Here is a 21,562-nt window from a genome sequence, read left to right as displayed (position 1 = left end):
CTTTGAAAAGTCCAGACAATCGCACACACAGACACAGGATGGCCATAAGGTTCACAACCCTCTATCGCGTTTCAGAGAACATACGTTATATTGTTTCACAAAAGCCATTCAGATTGAAAATGGACATTTAAACGGAAGTTGACGATAACTGATGGCCTGCTTTGTTTTTTTGCTGTTCATGAATGTCCTTGATCACTCTGTTTCAGGCCCGAAAAAGCTAAAAGAGCAAAGATTTTTCAACCCCTGCATTTACAACAAATGACGTGTGAGTCACACTGGGTTTGGGTTGTTGATGACGTGCTCACGTCGCAGGTTTGAGAGCATTTAACAGCGCAGTAAAGACAATCATTGCCCCAAAATTATTGCAGCATTTGACCAATAATTATATATTTCTGAAAAAAAAACTACAGTAAACAGATCAGGGTTTTGTAGTCACACATATTTGATAATCAAGACAACACTTAATGATAAAACACAAACAGATCTGTTTGTGTTTGAATTTTGATTGATTTGTGTGTTAAATTGTGCAGTTTATTAAATTAACTTTATTTAAATATATATACTGTATTTTCTGGACTATAAGCCGCTACTTTTTTCATAGATTTTCAACCATGCAGCTTATACAAAGGTGCAGCTTTTCTGTAGATTTTTCTTTCACTGCTCGGCGCGCCATAACTGGAATTAGAATCAAAACTAAGACAAAATAAATGCAAAGAAGAATACGCGACTTCTTCTTTAGCAGATAGAAGTAGGTGGAAGCAGATTTCAAACAGATAAATAAATACCGGTTATTTTCTCTTGGTTCTGTCCCGTTTTAATCAGCAAAGTTGCTGCCGTGTTAAAAGACACTGTTAGGAAAGGATCTATTTAGGTACAAACATGTACATCATTTACAGTTCAAAATCCGTCTGTACATGTACTAAATATCTAATTTAACAAAATCAATATCTGCGGCTTGCATATCTTTTTTTTTTTTAATAGAGCAGATGCGGCTTGTATATCTTTTTTAAATATTTTTTTCAAAAATAGAGCGGATGCGGCTTATATGCAGGTGCAGCTTATAGTCCAGAAAATATGGTACTTCAAAATAGTCACAATGATATTATTTAAGTTATATTAAGGTGATGCTGCTGTTTTCATGAGTCATTTGAGCAGCTCAACCAGCATGGTTTAACCTCAATCATTTGTGTTTAATCTGATATTTTATTATTATACCTTAACAATATGTCTGTGTCTGTCTGTTTGTGTGTGTTTATGCTGTTTCTATCATTCTATGAATGATACAACAAATGCAGGGAGCGCTACCTCTGCTGGCAAAGACACTGCACACCTACAACTGAAACCCTGCTCTTCGTTGTGATAAAAATGTTTAATTTCACTGGCTCATTCTGACTCCAATTTGGCTTCTTATAAACATCCTCACAATTCAAAATTCTCAACATTCCTAAAAAAAAAGTATTTTTTTTCCACGTGTCTGTGTGTGTATGTGGTTTGCAACCACTAATTAATGAGATTGTCGGCGCTGTGCAGTGTGCTGCGTGTGGCAGCTGTGCCTCACCCATGGGGTCCATGTGCAGCGCTCTCCTCCGTGGGTTGGAGCTGTAGTGCTGGTAGTACTGACCAGTCGGCTTGGTGGGTGACGCTGCGCCGGGACTCCCCAAACCCAACTCACCGCCCAGTATCGACTAGTCGGAGAACACAGAAACGCAGAGGGAGACGAATAATTATTCCAAGTCATGATTAGGCAGTTCTGGTTCATTCTTAAGGAATCTTTGAAAATGAGCCATTCTGCACAAGGACAGAGGGTTATAAAAGAAACAGTCCAAAAAAATAAAATGTACACAAACAGAGACTACACAGTTGTAACTTAAATTTAAAGAAAAGCATATTTACTTTTTCAAAATAGCAGTTTAAAAGAGACTGAGACTATAGTAGATGCTCATTTAAAATTCACTGCTATTGTCAACATTTCTTTGACGTCAGTTATAAAAAATCACCGATCAAAAAGATTAATATGATTATAATATAATAATAATAATAATAATAATAATAATAATAATAATAATAATAATAATACTAATACTAATAATAATAATAATTATTATTATTATTATATTAATATTAATAAAAATAATAATATAATAATAATAACAATAATATGTTTTGTCTGTGTAATCCTTTGTATTTAAAATTGAGCAACAAAAATATCTGAGGCGAAAAAAAAACATGAAATGTTAAAATTTGATAAGCTGAGAAAGTCAAAAACTGTTACACAGACAGATCAGTATTGTACATTTCACATGCAAGTTGGAATTAAATAACATTGACGTCATTATCAGACTTCTGAACTCAGTGAAAATGTGCAGAAATTCTGAGGGTCTTGGAATGGAACTGCAGAGCTTTCACTGTCACGGGAATGCTTGGTGAAGCTGGAATGTTGTTAATAGTGTTTGCTGAAGACAATCGATTAGAAATATATTAAAATCCTAATAATTAAGCCTCAAAGCCTGAGCCTGTGTTTTTCCCGCAAATTTCAACAACTGTTCGAAACAATTATTTAAACCCACTCGGCCACAGCTCCACACATCTGAGGCCAAAGCGAACAACCTTGGCCCCTGCGGATGAACAACACCCCCTGTTACCACCTGCAAGCCGCAGAACCATTTACAAAACGGGACAAGATAACTGGCATCCTTTCTTTTATTGTGTAATCTAAATGAAAGACCAGACAACAACCCGACTACGCTGTTCTAGCGTTTTAGAATAATCCACAACACCACATTCATGGCATCCACAGTCGGCACAAAGGCACATTTATGGCGTGTGTCACGCCCTGCACCCTCTCACGTCTGCTGCAGAATGGAAAGTGTTTCTGACATCAGAATCCTAATGGCCAGGACGTTGAATAAAGTAGTTTGTGAAAAGAGCCTGGACACTGTGCTGAACTGGGATGTTTCCTGTAGTTTCCCAGTACCAAGACTGATGTTTTGGAAAACTGGCTGACATTTAAAGGGTGAGGTTAATGTCGTGGCATTCATCACATTTTTTTTGTTAACACCAAAGGCTACCTGGGAAACCTCAATGGGACGATGTCAACAGACTAACTGACCTGCAGTTGTTCATGTAGAAATTCATTAGTTTAGCAGTTAAATATTTAGTTAAAGTCAGAGGTGTCAAGTAACGAAGTACAAATACTTTGTTACCTTACTTAAGTAGAAATTTTGGTTATCTATACTTCAATGGAGTAATTATTTTTCAGACGACTTTTTACTTTTACTCCTTACATTTTCACGCAATTATCTGTACTTTTTACTCCTTACATTTTAAAAACAGCCTCGTTACTCTATTTCATTTTGGCCTTTAAATAAAAACTATCCAGTTAAATTGCTCCATCCGGATAGAGTGAATTTGGTTGTGGTTGTTTCAGATGTTCTTGTCCAGTTTTGTTCTTACATCCGTTCCCTCAGATTCCTGCAACTAAACTTGGATGTACATTCCAATAAAGGTTAGGATAAATGATAACATGCCTCTGAAGTTTGACTTTTTGCACCATTACAATACTTATAGGCAACTATTCATCATATCTGCTGCTCTCTGAAACACATGTTAATGCTCAATAGTACACATATATGCTTCTTTAATATATTTGCATTATACTAAGATGCATTCATTTTCAATGGCTTTTTTCCCCCTTATATTACTTTTATACTTTAAGTAGTTTTGAAACCAGTACTTTTATACTTTTACTTGAGTAAAAAACTTGAGTTGATACTTCAACTTCTACAGGAGTATTTTTAAACTCTAGTATCTATACTTCTACCTGAGTAATGAATGTGAATACTGAAGACACCTCTGGTTAAAGTTCATATAAAGATGGAATGAAAATGATATAAATCTATCAAAAATACAAGTTGACAGTGACAGCAGACAAATAAGTTCAGTCCAGACAGACAGACATCTCATTACATTACACAGCATCTATCTAACGTAAAGAATGTGAACATTAAAAACCATAGGATGTCGTATTTCAAGTCCCCCCATTGAAACAAAGTCCACCTGAGCTGCATCAATCCAAATACTGCCAAAGAAAGCGTGGCTGTGACGGTATTTACCTCCACGAGAACGACCTCATGCTGCCCAGCATTAAAGTGTGCACCTCACCCTCAGCCTAACTGCTCCTCTGTGCTGCCGTACGACTCTGTTTCGGGCTAAACCTTAGCAAACCGCTTACACATTGTCCAGCCAATTAAGTTCAATTATTGCAGCGGCAACAAGTGACATCTGCGCTGATTCAGAGGGTCGAAAACTCATAAACAAAAGACAGACAACAGGACTGAAGTTTTTTTTTTCTTTTCTTTTTTAAAGTGGCACAAAAAGTTTAGTGTGGAGGACAGAAACAAAAGCAGTCTGACTCCCCCTCTCCCTTTGCTCTCCCCCACTCCCTTTAAATGGACTCCATCATCACTCCGTTAAAGTGTGGACTCTTTTCCCAGCTTCTCCTAAAGTAATTAGTGTGCGGTGCATTTTAAGCAGAGGGTGGAGGAGTGCGTTTAAGCTAGGTGTAGTGGTTGGATGGGGTGGTGGTTTGGGCCTAATCTGAATTCTCATCAGCACGTCCGTCCTCGCCGCGGCTGAAAACAAAAGTTAGCTTGGCACCGTCGGGCCAAGGAGACTTTTCTCATGCTAAACAGGGTCTAAGTAGGCCAATTACAGGGCCGGCCTTGGTCTCGGAGCCATTCTCCGGATTAAAACAAAAGGGCCCTTGTCTTAAATAAAGTCAGTGGCACACAGAGGAGGAGAGGGAGTCAGACACAAAGGCACACACAGTCACCCACTATTCCAGCCATCCCGGTCCCCTGTCCCCGTGGGTTTTTAGTGTATTTGTGTCATCGGGGGCTAAAGGAGGTTCCCACTAAAACAAAAAGGGTCTCATTGATTGTGGCTTTCTTTCTTACCCTTCTTTTCTTTTTCTTTTTTTTGTTTCTTCTTCTCAATTCTCCGGCATTTCACCAGGCCGGCTGGTCACCCCGGCAACTAGACAGGCTGGAGGAGAATGAAAATGCACGTCTGTCTGTTTTGGTGTCTCTTTACCCACTTGTCTTGTTGTCGCCCATATTTTTTATGCACACTCTGTTTATCAAAGAAATGTTCCAGACGTTTACAGTTTCTCTTCCATGAAGGTGAGTAACACGATTAGGACACTAGATGAAGAGAATACTCCAGCAGAAGGTGACGGGCTGCCTAACTTCCTTGACAGACACATACCCACATATGCATTTTGAAACACATCAGGGACAGCAATTAGATGTAATCTGCAGTTTTATTTCCACTACACATTTTCCATGGCCATGTTATTCAATAGTTGTTGTTTTTTTAAATTCTTTTTAAATATAAAAGCTAATATCAGCAGCATTCGCCTAGGGCTGGGTATCGATTCAAATGTCAAGAATCGATTCGATTCCGATTCTTAATATTCAGAATCGATTATCATGATTCGATTCGATCCGATTCGATATTGATTTGGCTTAGTGTTATTTAAAATGTTTTTTGAGCTGTTGCCTGAATTATATGACTGTAAAATAACTAGTGAAATAATAATTTCACAATAATTATTGTGAAATAACTAAAAAATAAATAACTCAAACAGGCCTTTCAATATCCATTTAAAGTGCAAAAAAGAAAGAAATTGCAACAGTTCATGCAATAAACAAATAATTTTAGCTTATCTAATATATTCTGTCACCACGCACACATATTGCCATGAAGCACCCGGCATTTTTAAGAAGTGTCATGACAAACTGTGTGTCCGACTACTGGGATTAAAGTTCACCTGGCGAAAATGTAAAAATTCAAATAAAAAAAAAAAAAAAAAAAAAATTAAAAAAAAATCGATCATTAGACATAGGAATCGATTTTTAGGAATTAATATGAGAATCGATTTAGAATTAGAAAATCGATTTTTTCAACACAGGCCTACATTCGCCCATTAATGCAGCAGGGATCCAACTTTATTTTGACAGAAACCCGTTCATAAATCAGAGAAAGTTCACATCCCTTCATCCCACAAATTGAATCTGCATTAACAATGATTTGTAGGGCTGGGTATCGATTCAAATGTCAAGAATCGATTCAATTCTGATTCATGGATTCAGAATCGATTATCAGGATTTGATTCGATCCAATCCGATATTGATTTGGGTTAGTGTTATTAAAAGTGTTTTTTGAACTGTTGCCTAGATTATATGACTGTAAAATAACTAGTGAAATAATAATTTCACAATAATTATTGTGAAATAACTAAGAAATATATAACTCAAATAGGCCTCATGCAGTAAACAAATCATTTTAGCTTGTCTAATCTATTCTGTCAACAGACACACAGCTTGCCATGAATTCTGTGTCCGATAACAGAAAAAACCAAACAAGCTATAATAAACATAGATAATATGAATTCATTGAACTAATATAACATTTTGAAATTCAAGCTGAAATATCCAAAGCACTGAACACTGGTTGTGCACGGGTGGGTGTGTATGTGTGTGTATGAGTGTGTATGAGTGTGTATGGGTGTGTATGAGTGTGTATGAGAATGTATGAGTGTGTATGAGTGTGTATGAGTGTGTATGAGTGTGTATGAGTGTGTATGAGTGTGTATGAGTGTGTATGAGCGTGTATGAGTGTGTATGAGCGTGTATGAGCGTGTATGAGTGTGTATGAGCGTGTATGAGCGTGTATGAGTGTGTATGAGTGTGTCCGTGTGTATGAGTGTGTATGAGTGTGTATGAGTGTGTATGAGTGTGTATGAGTGTGTCCGTGTGTATGAGTGTGTATGTGTGTGTATGAGTGTGTATGAGTGTGTATGAGTGTGTATGAGTGTGTATGAGTGTGTATGAGCGTGTATGAGTGTGTATGAGTGTGTATGAGTGTGTATGAGTGTGTATGAGTGTGTATGAGTGTGTCCGTGTGTATGAGTGTGTATGTGTGTGTATGAGTGTGTATGAGTGTGTATGAGTGTGTATGAGTGTGTATGAGTGTGTATGAGTGTGTATGAGCGTGTATGAGTGTGTATGAGTGTGTATGAGCGTGTATGAGTGTGTATGAGTGTGTCCGTGTGTATGAGTGTGTATGAGTGTGTATGAGTGTGTATGAGTGTGTATGAGTGTGTTTGTGTGTAACGCGTCTGGCGATTCAATGTTCTGCAAGTTTTCCTAGCACACGGTTGACTGGACACGGAAGGATACGTGCGAGGATCACTTACAGAGTGAAAAGCATAAACGTTACAACACAAAGAGGCTGACAATCATGTCCTTTAACGGCGACATCTGTAATAGGTGGAATGGTAATTTTGTATTACAGTACGACACACTCTCCTCGCGTGGAGCGCGAGCAAGGTCAGTTTCTTAATGCAGCTCGTTGTCTGTGCGAGCGGACGCGAACACAGGCTCAGACAGCAAGTATTTTCAACCTTAACAGTCCTGAGTAAACTGGTGGTTCTACAGCTCCTGCACTGGTTTCTCAGGCGGCCGCTTCAACGTGTTTGTTTTGTCCATGAGGGCAGCGGGGGCGGGAGGGCACAGATAAGCGCACAGTAGGGCTGGGCGATATGGACCAAAAGTCATATCTTGATATTTTCTAGCTGAATGGCGATACTCGATATATATCGATATTTTTTTCTGTGCCATAATTGGGGTTTCCCCCAAAGCATTATAGCATAGCATCTCTGTTAGCTTCATTTTTTTCTGAGGCAAACCCTTAAAAAAAACAGTCAGTTTTAATACAAAGCCTCGTGCCAAATGTCACACAGGTACATTTATTAACAGAGGTCTGCACAATATCAAAATGTATAAAACAAATGAAATAAAAATAAACTGCCTGCATATATAGAATAAAAATGCTTCTTGAATAAAATAAAACAAATATCCCTTTCCTGCATAACAATTACATTAAAATACACTGTGCAATTAATACAATGTAGACAGTAACAGGCAGACTTTTCCACTGAGTTTGACAGTTGTGCAAATAACAAAACATTTGTGCAAATCTCAAATAAAACATTCAAGTCAATTTGTCACAAAATAAGCTATATCAAAATCATAATTTTTTTTTTTTAAATCGATATAAACAATATTGTCTCGTACCATATCGCATTTGAAAATATATCGATATATATTAAAATCTCGATATATCGCCCAGCCCTAGCGCACAGTGTCCCCAGCTTTTAGTGACCCCTCCTGCAGCATTTTCTCCAAAGAAAAGTTGATTTCGTTCAGAAGTTTTCAAAACCAGCTTTTTGTTAACGCTTCAACGCCATGTTCATTGTTTGATAGTTTCACACCATGCGTATGTGTGAATTAAATGACGTGACTACTGGGATTAAAGTTCACCGGGCCAAAATGTAATTATGAAAAAAAATCTATCTTTAGACGTACGAATCGATTTAGAATAGGACATTTTTTCAATACAGGCCTAATGATTTGGACAATGAATTTGGCTGAAATCAGTTAGCTTGCTTTGGTTACACACAGTTTCTAGGGCTGGGGATCGATTCAAATATCAATAATCGATTTGATTCCGATTCTTAAGATTCAGAATCGATTATCACGCTTCGATCCGATTCGATCCAATATTGATTTGGGTTACTGTTAATAAAACTGTTTTTTCAGCTGTTGCATGAATTATATGACTGTCTAGTTCTGCAAAATATTACTACTAGTATTATATTGAGATTCAACAGGAAGTATTGCAGCTAATGATGCTGTAAGGACCAATCAGCTCCCAGAATGCTGATAGAACTGCTTTCAGAAACATCGTGGGTCAGAATTATCAAACAGATCCAGGGAGGAAACAGAGACGGATGAAATCGCTTTTATTTTTTCCCCATTTATGAGAATTTGGTTTTTAACATTTATGCAAATGTAATGCAATGCAAAACCAAGAAAGTATAATAAAGCAAAGACATATAGACAATGTATGCAATTATAACTGAAAACTTTAATGTTTTCATACCTTTAAACATATTTAAAGGCAAAAACATGGCACCAGTTATTCTCGTGTCCAACAAAACATTCCTTTTTTGGGCATAAACAAAAAAGTACCAAAAGTTGTAATGTAATGATGAGAAAAAAAAAATCTTTTTCTTTTTTTTTTTTTAATCGATCTTTAGACACATGAATCGATTTTAAGTAATTAATATGAGAATCGATTTAAAATCGGAGAATCGATCTTTTCAAAATAGGCCTAACAGTTCCTGCTATCTGCTTCTTATTTTTTTTTTTCAAACTTTTTGCACAATGAATAAAAGACATGAAATACATATTGTCCGCAGACTGTGACCAGGCTAATTAACAGCAGGAAACTGTCTAAAAAAACAACACATTTATTTCTGCACAATGTTGTTGACATTTGGGAGACACTTCAGCACAAATGTGCAGGAAGAGTAGATCCCCAGGACTCTCTGAGTATTTTTACACTATTATCATTCCAGCCAGACAATTTTGTGATAATCGTTTGGTGCCTCTTTTATGCTTATTGTGTTTTTTTTCTGTCATTATCTTTCTGTGTCTGTGTTCGTATGCATTTCTTTCCCACACTCGAACACACAAACAGCGGGTTCTTTCTCACAGAGCTGACTGGGCTCCGGTACCCAGCTGCTCGCAGAGAAGATATTAACTAAGATAGATTACCAGAAAGAGACAGAAAGGGAGGGACGGTTGCTTAGACACGTACAGATAGGGAGTAGGAAAAAAAGAAATCTGACTAAAATTGAGAACAGCAAAAAAAAAAAAAAACAGGAAGAGAAAGAACACTATATAAAAAAGATGATGAGCCAAAGAACAACAACACTCTGCATGAATCTTTTGCGCCTTCCTTCTTTCTTTCTCCTCAATCTCCTCCTCTGCTACTCGACCCTCTGTCCTCATGTGACTGAAAAAGCAAATGCTCACGTGTCATCAATTTCCACCATCGCAACCACGAGAGACAGAGAAGGAGGGAGGCAGGAAGAAGTCATTAATTACCAGGAAGTGCTGGCGAGGCAACGCCGCACCTGTACGCCGGCTTCGCTCCAGCTGACGCACACATGCGCGCGCGCACACACACACACACACACACACACACACACACACACTCCTGAGGGAGTCAGGCCCTGAGGCTGCTACCACTGAGAATAAAACCAACAGAGAGGACTGGAGTGAGATTGGACAAGGAGACGAAGCGCTGTAAGTGCAGCGTGATGACCACTATCATCGTCTCCAGGTTATGATGCAATGATATTCTCATTAACAAGTAACACCTTCTCAAACTGCAGAAGCTGGGTAAAGAAGTTAATTATAGAAATAGTAGACACAAATAATGCTTAATTTCACCTTAAAAGTTGGTATTTTGCATATATATATATATATATATATATATATATATATATATATATATATATATATGTATATATATATATATATATATATATATATATATATACATAAAAAAGGCACTGAGCCTCCACTATATCCTTGTTTGACCCTTGACTATCGATTTAGAAACTTAATTTCCTCATCTTGATTGCCTACTTACAAAAAAAATAGGAGGAAATGGTCCAATAACTGTGCAAGATGGGCAATTTGGCGGCCATTTTAATATGCAAATTAGAAGGTAAAAAACTCAAAATTTCACTCGGGTACCGTTTCTTTTGGACTCAGCACCCTTGAAATATGTAAGGTAGGCCGGTTCCCGACTTGTACCCATAAATGCTCCATACTTCTTATAAAAGGCCTTTTTTCTGAAATCCGTCTCGACTATAGTTTATCTATGGACCTTCAAGAGGACATATGTGGGGGGGACAAAAAAAAAAAGAACAGTTGGTTGGGAGCAGCCATTTAGATGTCTGAAATCACAAACAGACTAAAAACTTACACTTTTCTTTATTTGGGATGCCCTGGAGGGGGAAATACTGTATGTAATATAGACGGAACCATTTAGATTTCCAGGGAACTGGAGCATCAGGTACCCTGCTCAGAGTAGATTTCGCAAGCATGCCCATGCCCTTTATCGCCGGCCACATTTTAACTGTGAATTATGCTTCACCTGCTAACGTTGTGACATAGGAAGGAGAAATTCTTCTACATAGGATTTTTAGCTTTGCTATTAACAGCAAATTCTCGTGAGCAGTTACACAGCTGACTTAAAGGAGCATGAGGCTGGATTGAGGCAGCATTTATGAAAAAAATTTGTATACATTTTAAGTTTTCTAGTAATAATGTCAGATGAAGCGTTCCAAACCAAAAAGAATGAGCCCTCTAGTGTATCTCTCCGTTGCCTTGAACAGACTGTGTGCTGCAAAATGTGCTGCAATTCCGGGCCGGAATTTCCCGCGCTGTCCTGCGGATGTGACGTCACATGACGCTGCATGCACGTTCTCCCCGTTCTCCCGTGCCGGCTTCACTGTTGGCTGCAGTACCCCCGACGGCCGTCGTGGCGAAGGGTGGCGCTAGAGAGTCTCATTTCTTAAAAGGAGCCTCATGCTCCTTTAATTTTAGAAATAAATAAGAAAATAACACAGCCCCCAGTTGACATTTTTTCCCCCTTTAGGGAAGCTGACTCATCACTGTTTCCTTGGATTTTTTTCCCCTTCAAGTTTGAAAATGGAAGTTCAGAGTATTAATTTTTTACTAAATGTAGCATGACACTGGAGCAAAATAAAACATGTAACATCTTCAAAAGCATGACAATCTATGGCCTATAAGTCATAGTTCTTGACATCGGCCTCTAAAAACAAGCATATGAAGAGGAATGGACCGTCTGTGACCAGTTCAGTTCAGTATGTGACAGAGGAACTACAATGACATTTTCACAGCTGGCTGGCCATTACATTACTTCAGCATTCCTGTCTTGGGCGCAGAGTTTTCACAAACTGTGCCACTCGAGTGCATAACTTGTGACAAGACTGTGCCTAAAAAAAGGTTCAGAACTGACTGCTAGTGGCTGAACAGCAGATGAGGGAAGTATCTGAATGTCTCATATAATGCTAAGTTTGACCAGACCGAACATTACTTAAAGCTTGATATAGCTTAAAAATAACAACAACAAAAAACATGACAACCCCCCCCACCCGCCGCCACCAACAACACCACCAAATAAACAGGATTGTCTAAATCATGCATTAGCTTTTCTTTGCCTTTATCGTGCCTCTTTGGACATCTGGTTCGGCTTTCTTGACCCCAATCCCCTCCTTGAAACCCCCACTCTGCTCTATATGGGAACTAGTATGTAATCTCGGGGGAAACACTGCAATACATTCACATATTAAAGGTGCACATACAGTAAAGGTGCATCAGTGCAGCAGGTAAACCTCAACATCACATCAACCTTGCAGAGAAACGGGCACATGGATGAAGTTTTTCTGTACTTGTGTGAAGTTGAGGATGTTGTGAAAAAAAATGTGTAAAATGAACTCCATGGATGTAACTGACTTGATACCATTTTCCTTTCAAAGAGACCATAAACTATTTTTTCTTTAATGCAGTATGCAATTATTCAGTAGAAAAAGTTGAACTGTAGGTGTTTAAAACACATGAGCCTGAGCAAAGCACAGGCTGAATTAACGATGGTTCAGTTTTACTGGTTAAACAGCTACTAGTCCTGCTCTGATTTGTACGACGGAGTAGGGCCAAACTAAGACAAACAATAAAAAATAAAGTCATAATAATGTGAGAATAAAGTCATAATATTACGAGAATAAAGTCGTAATATTTTGAGAATAAAGTCGTAATATTAAATATATTATAAATATATAAATAGAACTTCACAAGATGCTCAATATTCCTCATTTTGACACAGGGAGAAGATGCTCTTCCTGTTAGAGTTCTCATAAATTATATTCTCATAATATTACAACTTTATTCTCATAATATTACGACTTTATTCTCGTAATATTACGATTTTATTCCCGTAATATTATGACTTTATTCTCGCAATATTATGACTTTATTCCCGTAAGGTTACGACTTTATTCTCACAATATTATGACTTTATTCTCGTAATGTTACGACTTTATTCTCATAATATTATGACTTTATTCTCGTAATTTCCCTTTTTTTTGAAATTTCAAATTTAGTTGAACTGCTACATAATACTCCACTTATAATAGATACATACAAAAATGCTAATTTTCTATTAATCTCATCAAAGATCAGAGAGAGATATGAAAAATGTCAACAGGCACATTTTACACGTGGTATTTCGTTTTTTTAATCAAAACGTGTTAATTGTGGTGTGATAGAAGCCACACAAAAACAAATTTGATAAAAAACTGATATGTTTAAAAATTCTTGCAATAACTTGCAATGTATCAAATTTAGTACAGTGCAAAAGATGTACATTCATTTTAGTTATGACAGTATGTTGCTGTTTGAGAAAATGTGGCACAGTTGTTAACATTGCAAACACGGCATTGGTTGTGTTTTTATGAAAGGATAAGGCTCGGTCTCAGCACAGAGAGGGGAAGTGTCCCAGTAAGCCTTGACAGTGAAAGAAAATACACAAAAGCAGGACTTCCTGTAAGTGGAACGTCAGCGTCATTAAGATTACAGGGATTTCCCCGCTGCAGGAAGTCAGAATGTCAGCTGTGATTTTTGTTTTCTTGACACCGATCATTTCTGCTCTCACGTAATTTTCTCACCTAATTTTAGCAGCATAGCTGCCCCAATAGGCCTGTTAACATGTTATCATTTATTCTGAAGACGGGAACATCACATTCCTCCTATGTCCTTCACATTGGAGGCCTACGTCTGAAATTAATTCAATGCAATGACTGGACCAGAAGAGTTTCACGTTGATTCTGAACTAAACCATCACTCAGCACATGTCTGCACTGATGCACACAGGTGCTGCACTCAGAGGGGGAAACCTCATATTGCATAACTGCGATCACCAAGTTAACGTGGGCAACTGAATACACGACAGCAATCTGCTCAGTAGCACAACAATGAGCAGTCCTGCAGCTGAGAAAGAGCAGAAAAAACGAAGGCATTATGTTTATTCTATAGCAGGGGTCGGCAACCCACGGCTCTAGAGCCGCATCCGGCTCTTTAGCGCCGCCCTAGTGGCTCCTGGAGCTTTTTCAAAAATGTTTTACCTTTTTTTCTTCTTTTTTTTCCTTTTTTTTCTTTTTTCTCCTTTTTTCCTTTTTTTCTTTTTTCTTCTTTTTTTCCTTCCTTCCTTTCCTTTTTGATCTCAACATTTCGACTTTTTTCTCAACATTTCGACTTTTTTCTCAACATTTCGACTTTTTTCTCGACATTTCGACTTTTTTCTCAAAATTTTGACTTTTTTTCTTGACATTTTGACTTTTTTCTCAAAATTTTGACTTTTTTTCTCAACATTTCGACTTTTTTCTCGACATTTCGACTTTTCTCGAGAATTACATTTTTTTCTCAACATTTCGACTTTTTTCTCAACATTTCGACTTTTTGCTTAACATTTCGACTTTTTTCTCGACATTTCGACTTTTTTCTCAAAATTTTGACTTTTTTCTCAACATTTTGACTTTTTTCTCAAAATTTTGACTTTTTTCTCAACATTTCGACTTTTTTCTCGAAGTGCATAATGAATAAAAAAATCTTCCCCCAGTTATAACTAATATAGAAACATGCAGCATGTGTTGCCTTCATTCTAAGGCTGATACAAGACTTTTCATTTTTTGCGGCTCCAGACATATTTGTTTTTTGTGTTTTTGGTCAAATATGGCTCTTTCAACATGTTGGGTTGCCGACCCCTGTTCTATAGCAACGTAAAGACTAACATACAAATATCACTTAATCACTAATTACCTTAAGTGAATAGGACTGGGCAAAGTGTTGATATAAACACCCTGAACCCGTTCCCCCATTCCTCTGCACCCGCACCAGTGATTCTGTTGGAAATACTACATAAAGAAATGATTAACATCTAAAACTTGCGCGGTGAGGGTTTTTAACAAGTGAAGTTGTTGACATGGCGGAGTAATAAAACACAGGCCTTTTATCTGTCAGGAAGGAGATTCCTTAACATGAGGGACTGCTGCTGTCAAACTCATTACCACGCAGTGCGTTGGCAGCCAGACTACCTGGTCCTGTCTCTGGGACTGCGTGCGTGTCTCCGGCAGGATGATGGAGCAAGATGAGAATGATAACGTGCACAAATGCAGCAGAAAACCCAGGAAGGATGCACTCGCCAGAAATGTCTTCCTCCATCTTTTTATAGTTTCACACACCGCCACACAGCCAATAATGCACACTTCACTCAAATGTACCAATCACGTACACACACCCCAAGTAGTTCAAAGCATTTTTCCTTAATTAGTGTTCAACGCTTGACTTGACAAATAAATAGCGATCATTTAAGAACACTTAAAGAGGAATCAGACAGCACATTACACCTCACAATATCTGGCAGCTGCCTGAATGCAATTAAAAGGATGTGTGGCAGTGGGGGGTAACACAGGGGGAAGAGATAAAAGTTCAAAGTGAGGATGTAGAGATAGTTATGAAGTGATTGGTGAGACAAGAGGTTGAAAGTTTTGAAAAAAGGACAATAACCTCACAAGGAAAAGGATGAATGGCAGGAATGGTAGCAAAACGAAAGGCAGCGGCATGTGATAAGCAAAGTGGGGATAAAGTAGATATGCGGGGAAACTTGGATGGATGTGAAAAGAAAAAAAGATATAAAAGTAACACAATTAGACGAACACAAAGGTAAAAAGATACCGAATGGAAAGATGGAGAAGTCTGAGGGAACGAATGACGATGTAACGGATGACACTGAAGCAGAACCACTGGGGAAAAAGGAAAAGAGCTCGTCTGAAGAAGGCAAAAGAAGAAAGCAAAGAGGGAAAATGAAGGGAGAAAATTAAACAAAGAATAGATAAATAATAGCTGGAGAGACAGATTTATATTTAGAGATGAAAGAAGAATGAGAAATGGACTACCCTATGGTGTCATCTTGAACTGATCACTCTCAATAAGCTACGGTCCAGCCGCCTTCACTTAGTTCTGCAGGCATTTCACTCATTACAAGCAGGAGGACACAAAGAGAAGACAACCAGTAACCCAAGAAGAAGCATGCTCATTTTGGAGTAAATCTTCCTTTGAAGAGTTTTTTTTACCAAACTGAATCAAAACCATCACAAATCTGTTCAAATCTACCATGGTATCTACCATGGTATACCTTTCCTGACTTTCAAAAGTTCCAAATTGACTGATACAGAAATAAAGCAAGTTTCCAGGTTGTCCAGCTGTTATTTTAAGAGGTATGTCTCATGTTCATTAGGCAGTGAATAAAACCTTCAAGAGCAGCCACGCTGGGAACTTTCACATTTATTTTAAACAACTCGCTGCTCATTTAAGAAGAACTTGCATATGCAGACGGTTCCTCTGGACTCCAAGCGTAGATCCAAGCACCTATCCCCAACAGCCCCCCTAAGTTCAGGAAGTAATATCAGGTTTGGGAAGGAACCCATAACAGCAGAGTGAGCGGGAGCAGGTGAGGGGGAGGCTGACCGGACTGCTCATGGAGCGCACAAGTAAAACAACTCTTTTGGTCCTGGCCAAGATGAATAGGAAGCAAACATACATAATATGGGACTCGTAAAGTCAGAACAGAACCATGTTTAGCTGCAGCTCTGCTAATGTTCAGGTAACAATACCTCAGGAAAACCGGGGTGGTGTTGAAGTGAAAAGGGAAAGTCCTCCATACGGAAGGAAAAGAGAGACACTCACTCAAGATTGTAATTCCAAACATTAATTAAAGCTGCAAGCAGTGATGAACGGGCCCTCACACCCTTGTGCACGTTCAGGCTGCAGTGGAAGCTTGTATGACTTGCATGTAGATTCTTCAGGCCTGGGCATTTAGCAGATGACACCACCCACGACTCTCTATATCAAACCATTCAAACGTTATGGCAGAAAATAGGAACTATCAGATATCCACCAATTAGAAGAAGGGGGAGGCTAATTTGCAGCAATTACGTTCAAGGACTCAAAACCATGTCCGATGACACCACCCACGAGACTTTATGTCGAACCATTCAAAAGTAATAGCAGAAAATGTGGAATATCAAATATTGACCAATCAGAAGAAGGGGCGGGGCTAATTCAGGCCAATGAAGGTCAAGTACTCAATACAGAGTCTGATGACACCACCCATGACTCTCTATATCAAACCATTCAAAAGTTATAGCAGAAAGGGGACTATCAAATATTGACCAATCAGAAGAAGGGGCGGGGCTAATTTGCACCAATTGGTGTGCAGAATTTGGTGACTTTTGGAGCATGTTTAGGGGGGCAAAAAGGCCCTCATTTCGTCGGAAGAAAAACAAAAACTCCTACAGATACAATAGGGCCTTCGCATTGTCAGTGTTCGGGCCCTAATTAAATATAGTAATTAATTTATTATTATTACAGTTATGGAACAATTAAGACAAAATAAAGGCCTAATGTCACATGAAGACAGCCATCATTACATTTGCTTTTTCTGGCCCTAATGAGCTGAATATTACAAAAAGGTATTCACTGAGCTGTCAGAATAACCGTCACCTCCTCCTAACTAAGGAAGAAAAACTGACATGAGTGCTGTCCACAGGTAAACCGGGACTTATTGATCGCTCTTTCGGCTAGTGTCATGTGATAAAGCACTTTTAATGCTTCAAAATCTTTTCCTCCACCTGACAAAGGATATATATATATATATATATATATATATATACACATATATAAATATAACAAGAGAAAGAAAGTATACGCCATTTATGACTTTACCACTGATTTAGCCTGAGTGAGCTCAGGATCCAGTAAAATTAACCCTTTTGGTGCAGATTATTTTCACTTTTAACAGCATACATACATTTCTCTTAAAGGTCCAAGGCCTGGGTTGCATTTCTTTCTCATTTAAAAGGAGATGAAGGCCCCTGGGATTCAGGAAGTTGATGTTTCATGTGCCAGAGATGAAAATCTGAAGGAAGTCCTGCAGAACTGGGCTCTGATGACACACATGAACACACATGAAAAATATCTGCTGACGTTTTACATCTCATGGATCAAGACTGAATCTCTCATGTGTCTATATACTGTAGGTGTGTGTGTGCATGTGTGTGCGTGTGTGTGTGAATTAGCACTTTGCTTGTTACTGCATACACGCCTGTGTGTTTGATGGAACCTGAATTTGGTGCGCGTGTGTGTCTGAGCGTGTGTCAGCTCTGCAGTGTAGCTGTGACAGCTCAGCTCTGTTCTGTGTCTTTTACCAGCTGTTGTAGCTCACTCGCTCTTTCAATGTGTGACTGCGTGCGTGTGTGTGTGACAGCATACTGTTTGATGTAGAGACATCAGAAAGAAGAGACGGTTCACGTCACTGACTGAGATACAGAGGAAAGCTCCCTGTGCTGCCTCCATGGTGCCTGACTTGTTACACTTGTTCAAAAACAGCGTTGCCTCATCTGGGAATTACTCATTTAATAATGGCTACTAATATTATTGCATAGAACTAAATCTAATTTCGATTTTGGTAAAATTGTTGAAAACAATTTCATTTTATTTTGTTTTTTTGCATCATGTTTTGTTTCTTTTCCTTTTAGTGGAATTCCAATGATAATGATGACATGATAAAACTTTGGTGAATGTGGTGTAGCCAGGTGACGGATAACAGCGTTCCAGTGGTTTTGTCGTGCTGACTTTGCAGTAACTCCTTTCATGCATTTTGCACAACTCTTAATGCATATAAATAGCAGTTTGCAGTTCGTTAAGACCTGTATATGTCTATATATCTGTATATATGCATGTCAAGTTTAACCCCCGAACAACAGAGCAAGTTATCCAAAGTCAAGTCCCTGATGCGTATATGCATCTCCGGCTATTAATGTGAAGTGTTTTCATTGGTAACATTGTTAATACTACTTTAAATCTGTAAATGGATATGAGCTCAATAAAGAAACTTGACCTAAAAAAAGCTCTTAGTTTTTTGGGGACTTTCTACTCGTAGGTGACGGGAAACTTTATTTCGGTGTTGCCATTCAGACCTGATGCAAAGAAACCGTCTTTGTCTTATGTAGCCTCAGTTAGTCCCCACCAACATGTCTATGATTTGGGTTGAATTATTTGAAGATGATTGAGATGAACAAAAACATTACTTGATTCTGTTTGATCAAAAACAACCAATACATCTCAATAACTAAATCATGCCTGAGCTGCTTCACGTCACACTGACGCCAGGCGGCCGTGACACTCTGCCAGCTCTCCCACGCACAAGTATACATGACTGCAGTGTGTGTGTGTGTGTTTTCATGTGTTTCGGGGATCGATAGTGAAAATAAAATAAAGTGTTGATCCGTGTGGCCGGCGGATGAAACTAAACGACAGCTGAGAGTCTCTTGAGAGCAACGAGCAGCTGGATCATTGTATGTGCGTGTTCAGGACTGGAGAGCAGCTGGGGGGGGGGCATCTCCACACACAAAAAGATACACATCATGAATGGATAAAGTTGCCTGCAGGTTTGAACTGATGGAAGGTCTTCGTAGCAAAAGGTGGTTGTTTTATCTTTGTGTTGTTTTGAGAGAGGAGTTTGTGTTTTAACCAGTGACGTGTGAAGCAAGCAGTAGAAATCTGAAAGGGACAGATATCACGTCTTGTAGGGCTGGGCGATATATCGAGATTTTAATATATATCGATATGTTTTCAAACGCGATATGGTACGAGACAAAATCGTTTATATCGATTATTAAAAAAAAAAAATATATATATATATATATATATATATATTTTTTTTTTTTACGATTTTGATATAGCTTATTTTGTGAAAAATTGACTTGAATGTTTTATTTGAGATTTGCACAAATGTTTTGTTATTTGCACAACTGTCAACCTCAGTGGAAAAGTCTGCCTGTTACTGTGTACATTGTATTAATTGCACAGTGTATTTTAATTTACTTGTTATGCAGGAAAGGGATATTTGTTTTATTTTATTCAAGAAGCATTTTTATTCTATATATGCAGGCAGTTTATTTTTATTTCATTTGTTTTATACATTTTGATATTGTGCAGACCTCTGTTAATAAAGGAACATGTGTGACATTTGGCACGAGGCTTTGTATTAAAACTGACTGTTATTTTAAGGGTTTGCCTCAGAAAAAAATGAAGCTAATGATGCTATGCTATAATGCTTTGGGGGAAACCCCAATTATGGCACAGAAAAAATATCGATATATATCGAGTATCGCCATTTAGCTAGAAAATATCGAGATATGACTTTTGGTCCATATCGCCCAGCCCTAACGTCTTGTGTCTGACACAAAGAAATGTTTAACTATCAGAAAGCTATTTAACAAAGAGGTGATACTAATAATATTCGACCATTCAGGGCAAACTTAAGTCCACACAGCTTTATTCATTTTCCCTGCATGTAACAGTCTTAGAATTCTCCTTTTTCTTGCTGGAACAGCTGTTAGAGGCTTGGGCTTCATAATGATGCGCTATTGGTCAGAAAACATGGGGGACAGGTTCTTCTGTGAAAAAAGTGATGAACACACAGACATCCTCCCTTGGTAATCAAATTCAACAGCAAAGCCCACGCACAGGAACCGTCGGACTTGTTGAGAGGATGGAGACGAACGCACAAGTAGATGCATATACACATGTGCAGGCATGCACACGCCTTAATCCTGACACATTCCACAGTACTGCATCCTGACAGAGGGAGAGAAAAGAGAAACTCAGCAGCAAACAGGAAAGAGGATAGAAGTAGAAAACTGATGCAAGCGATTTCAGAAAATATTTCACATTCACCATTGTTTTTATACATAAGGCATTATCTTGCAAACTTTGTGCAGTAATATGTGCAATATAACCCTACGTATCAACCAGCAGTGTCTGTTGTCTGTCAAACTTCAAGCATCACATGGCCATCACTCATGATTCACTTTCTTTCATAAAGTGGTCTTTGGCATCTAGGTTGATGTCAAACCAGTCTCTGTTGGTTTCTGGTTGATTAATTAATTTGTCCAACTCATCTGCTGAGCCATGAGCAACACTGGATTTCATCACCTACTATTTGCAGAATTAGAAGTTATCTTTGATATTCTGGCAGCACATGAAAAAAACTACTGTATTCCCCACTTCGCCAGCTAAACGCAGTTGCTGGCCAGCTCTCGGTGGTGCAATTAACCCCCAATCTTCAGGTTTGTTGAGGAAAAAATATTAACTCTTATTTGTAGCTGCAGAGGAAAAAAATAATCTCACGAGGAAAACAAAAATATTGCTCACGCCTCGGAGCCTCTTCAGCATAATATAGCAGTCAAAAAAAAAGAAAAGAGAAGTAAGAGGGATACAAAACATGTACTGTATGTTGTACTATTATACAAATTTATTGAAACACATGGCGAGTCAAACATTTACCAAAGCAGCTGCCAAACACTCCTAAACAAGGAAGCCTAAGACGTGGGTTCTGCAGAACTGCGGCAGTAAATCCATCTAAACAGTGGCGCTCCGACGAGGAGCTCCATTCTTCAGTTGGGATTTCATATGGATCCAGACTGTTAATAATCATTATT

At 38.3% G+C, this 21,562-nt stretch overlaps 1 protein-coding gene across 3 annotated transcripts in view; it reads right to left on the bottom strand.

Annotated features, from left to right (window-relative positions):
* Window positions 1-21,562, bottom strand: part of LOC133455535 (transcription factor 4-like) — a 312,468-nt gene that overhangs the window by 118,338 nt on the left and 172,568 nt on the right. For all 3 annotated transcript variants that reach the window (XM_061734619.1, XM_061734617.1, XM_061734618.1), the window contains one exon: window positions 1,559-1,685. In XM_061734619.1, coding sequence (XP_061590603.1) covers window positions 1,559-1,685 — 127 coding nt within the window. The remainder of the gene's footprint in view (window positions 1-1,558; window positions 1,686-21,562) is intronic.

The sequence above is a fragment of the Cololabis saira genome, chromosome 11 (assembly GCF_033807715.1).
Source record: "Cololabis saira isolate AMF1-May2022 chromosome 11, fColSai1.1, whole genome shotgun sequence".
In the NCBI taxonomy this organism is placed as follows: Eukaryota; Metazoa; Chordata; class Actinopteri; order Beloniformes; family Belonidae; genus Cololabis; species Cololabis saira.
Note: the sequence above shows the minus strand (reverse complement) of the source record. Positions and strands in the feature narration are given on the sequence as shown.